The 2,966-nt window shown below is 54.3% G+C and overlaps 1 protein-coding gene and 1 long non-coding RNA gene across 2 annotated transcripts in view; both read left to right on the top strand.

Annotated features, from left to right (window-relative positions):
- Window positions 1–167, top strand: part of LOC114069840 — a 607-nt gene extending 440 nt beyond the window's left edge. Inside the window, exon 2 of the long non-coding RNA XR_003573833.1 lies at window positions 31–167. This is a non-coding gene — a long non-coding RNA (uncharacterized LOC114069840). The remainder of the gene's footprint in view (window positions 1–30) is intronic.
- The window catches only part of LOC114069843 (cullin-9-like), a 19,918-nt gene that overhangs the window by 11,872 nt on the left and 5,080 nt on the right, over window positions 1–2,966 (top strand). Inside the window, exons 8-11 of the mRNA XM_027906920.1 lie at window positions 922–1,112; window positions 1,595–1,970; window positions 2,170–2,371; window positions 2,680–2,887. Coding sequence (XP_027762721.1) covers window positions 922–1,112; window positions 1,595–1,970; window positions 2,170–2,371; window positions 2,680–2,887 — 977 coding nt within the window. The remainder of the gene's footprint in view (window positions 1–921; window positions 1,113–1,594; window positions 1,971–2,169; window positions 2,372–2,679; window positions 2,888–2,966) is intronic.

The raw sequence follows: 2,966 nt of genomic DNA, 5'->3' as shown, positions 1-2,966 counted from the left end.
TTATATGGTCAAGCACATGGCAAGTAGCAGGTTGGGTTTAGAAAGCACTATTAGTTTTTATGACCATGTAGAGCTAGTTAAGTAATTACATGGCTTGTGGTTGCATGGAGTATTTTTGAACCCTAGACTTCTGTCAAGATATAATAAAAGTAATGGTATAAAAAGCATAAAATTTAATTTGAACTACAACTGTCAGAACTGTGTGTTTGAATTAATTGAACAAATTGCCAAAACACAAATGTAGAATTTCTCTGAGATGAAGCTGCTTTAGGGGCACTCAGATCCCCTTAAATAAGTGATGACGATTTCTAAAAACATAGCAACAATTTGTTTAATTTCATACCGTTAAGCTTTGGACAAGGTGAGTATTAAGGCACTGTTTTCATAATACATCTGCAGCATCTTATTAGAATCCTTTGGCATTGCCCTTGTAGAAGATAAAAGGGAGAATCCAGACTTTAGATACCTCTTTCTTGTTCATCATGTGACATGACTCTGGCCGGGGAAACCAATTAAAGTAACTCTTTTATCATAGCCATGATCTTCTTGGACGTCTTTTGTGTAGAGTGGTTTGGATTTAACTCTTGCAAGAGACAGAATGTAGATGAGATCAGCAGCTAATTACTCACTTTGAAAATACTCGTATTGCCAGTTGAAAAGATGGCTTTTTTAATGGCTTCCACCTCCTGTAAATAGACTTAACTTCATGTCAATTAAGTGTTAAAACAAACTTGGTTAGACTAAGCCTTTCCTCAGTCTTTCTGGTTTTGGGAGAAGCATGAGCTCTGTTTCACTTCTGTATATACCTCTTTCCAGTCATCATATCCCACATAGAAATTGAATTGAAATGTGGGGTGTGCAGCAGAGGATGGGGGAATTGGCAGAGCTGACAGTGCCCTTCCTTGCTCTGCTCTCCTGCAGTTGCACAACCATTTTTGTGCAAGTCCCTGAGAGGTGTGTACTCCCTGCCTTACCTGGGGCAGCCACCGACCAAGGCTGCAGAGGCCCTGAGCCGTGCTGAGTGGTGGGAGCTGCTCTTCTTCGTGAAGAAGCTGGAAGCACAGGAGCAGAAAGAGATCGCCTTTCTCATCCAGCAGGACCAGGGAGAGCAGGTATAGGCCAGTGCCTGCAGTGGGGAAATGGGAGGGAGAGAGCAAGGGAGAACATAAGGGAGAGGATGAGGACCGGCGGAGATGGCAAACATGAGTTATACAGGGACAGCCTGAACGGGGCAGAAATGGGAGGGTGAGTGGGGATGGCAAAACCACAGGGAGCTTGTCCCAGCAAAGCTGTGAGGGGAGATGAGAGGAAACGCAGTCTCTCATGACTGGAAGAGTGACTGTCCAGTGAGGTTTGGGTAGGTGAGGCAGGGCCATGGGGTCATTGTGCCGGTTGCAGTTGGGTGGGGAGTGCAGGTGGGAGGTCTGGGCTGGTGGCAGTTGGTTTGGAGACAGCCAGGGTGGCACAGGGAGAAGGCCCTGGGGACCCCCAGTGGTGCAGCCTTTCCATCAGTTCTGCCACTGGCTGTCACAAAGGGCATGAGGTCTGTGGCAAGTCCAAGATTAACTTGAGGCCGTTGGTCTGGCTGTTGAAGGTGGATGAAGAAGCCCTAATCCAGCTGTCGGTGCCTGTGGAGCTGGCCCAGAAGGTGCTGCAGGTCTTGGAGAAGCGGTGCCAGGGCAGCACTCTGCGTGACCTGCGTGGCTCCCGTGTCTATGCCAGATACTTCCTCATTAGGGGGGCTGAGCAGGATGGTGGGGGGAGCACCGCAGTGTCCTCAGAGGGCAGTGGCTGCAAGAACATTGGCTGTGAAGCCACGATGGTCAAGTCAGCAAAGGAAGACCTTTCTGCAGCCACAGCGCCGCCCCAAGCCCCGAGTGTGGCAGTGAAGTCCGATTCCCAGCTGTTCAGCGAGCTCTTTGAGAGGGAAGGGCTGTTGTTCCCAGAGGTGACAGAGGAGCAGATCAAAGGTAATGTCCTGCCACGTGCTGGGGCACACGCATGGTGCTGGAAGTGGCACCGTTGCCTCAAGAGAGGAAGGTTGTGGGCAGGGTATGGGGGCCAGGCAGCTGGTGGGGGGCCTGTGGGTGCTGGTTTTGTGGGTGCACGGCACCCTGGGAGCTGCTGGGGGTGTTATTGCTGCCCTGATGCCTCCTTCCCTCCGGCCAGTGTTGGGCAGCCCCAAAGGGGTGAGCGAGAGCGGCTCGGTGGCCGAGATTGCAGCCACGGTGGACGTGATCCAGAGCAGCAGCTCAGCGGTGGGGCTGCGCTTAGCTGGGCTCAAGCAAATCTTGAAGATCCTGGAGGAGGAACCTGAGTCCGAGCAGCAAGTTGGCACAGCCCAGGGCAGGCTGGGGACCGGGAGCGCTGGGTGAGCCGTGGGGTGCTGCACATCCCTCCTGGTGCCTGGGGAGGGCTGTGTTGGCATGGTGGGGGACAGTCCTGGAGCTAGGAGTACAGGAGGTGGCAGTGGGAGTGGGAAGGCCGGTATGTCCCTGCGTGCTTGGCAAGAGAAGAGTGGATTTTGTGTCCCTTTGTCCCAGGCAGGCTCGTTCCTTGGGCTGACCCAGCTGCAGCAGAGCCGTGTGGGCAGAGAGGAGGTGGCTGGCAGGGCCCAAGGTGCTGGCGTGCCAGCAGCAGCGCCAGGAGGCTCCTCCTGAGGTATCCTTTCCCGAGCAGGGAGAAGCTGGTGCAGGTGGCAGTGGAGCTGCTGAGCACTGAGGTGGCAGAGAAGGCGCTGGTGGCGGTGACGCTGCGGCTGCTGGCCGTGCTGATGGCGCAGTATGACTGGCGTGTGCCGTTTGCCACGGAGGGCGGCGTGCGGGCCGTGCTGGCCTGCATGCAGCAGCACAGCTCCTCCGCCCTGGTGCAGCAGGCTGGCCTGGCGGTGAGTGGCACAGGGCATGCTGTATGTGGGCAGGCATTGTGCAGGCTCACCCAGGTGTGGTGGAGATGCCTGCTGCCCT

This window comes from Empidonax traillii, unplaced genomic scaffold (genome assembly GCF_003031625.1).
Source record: "Empidonax traillii isolate 1590-97213 ecotype Southwest subspecies unplaced genomic scaffold, ASM303162v1 scaffold1373:size132633, whole genome shotgun sequence".
Classification (NCBI taxonomy): domain Eukaryota; kingdom Metazoa; phylum Chordata; class Aves; order Passeriformes; family Tyrannidae; genus Empidonax; species Empidonax traillii.
This window is presented reverse-complemented; position numbering and strand designations above follow the sequence as displayed.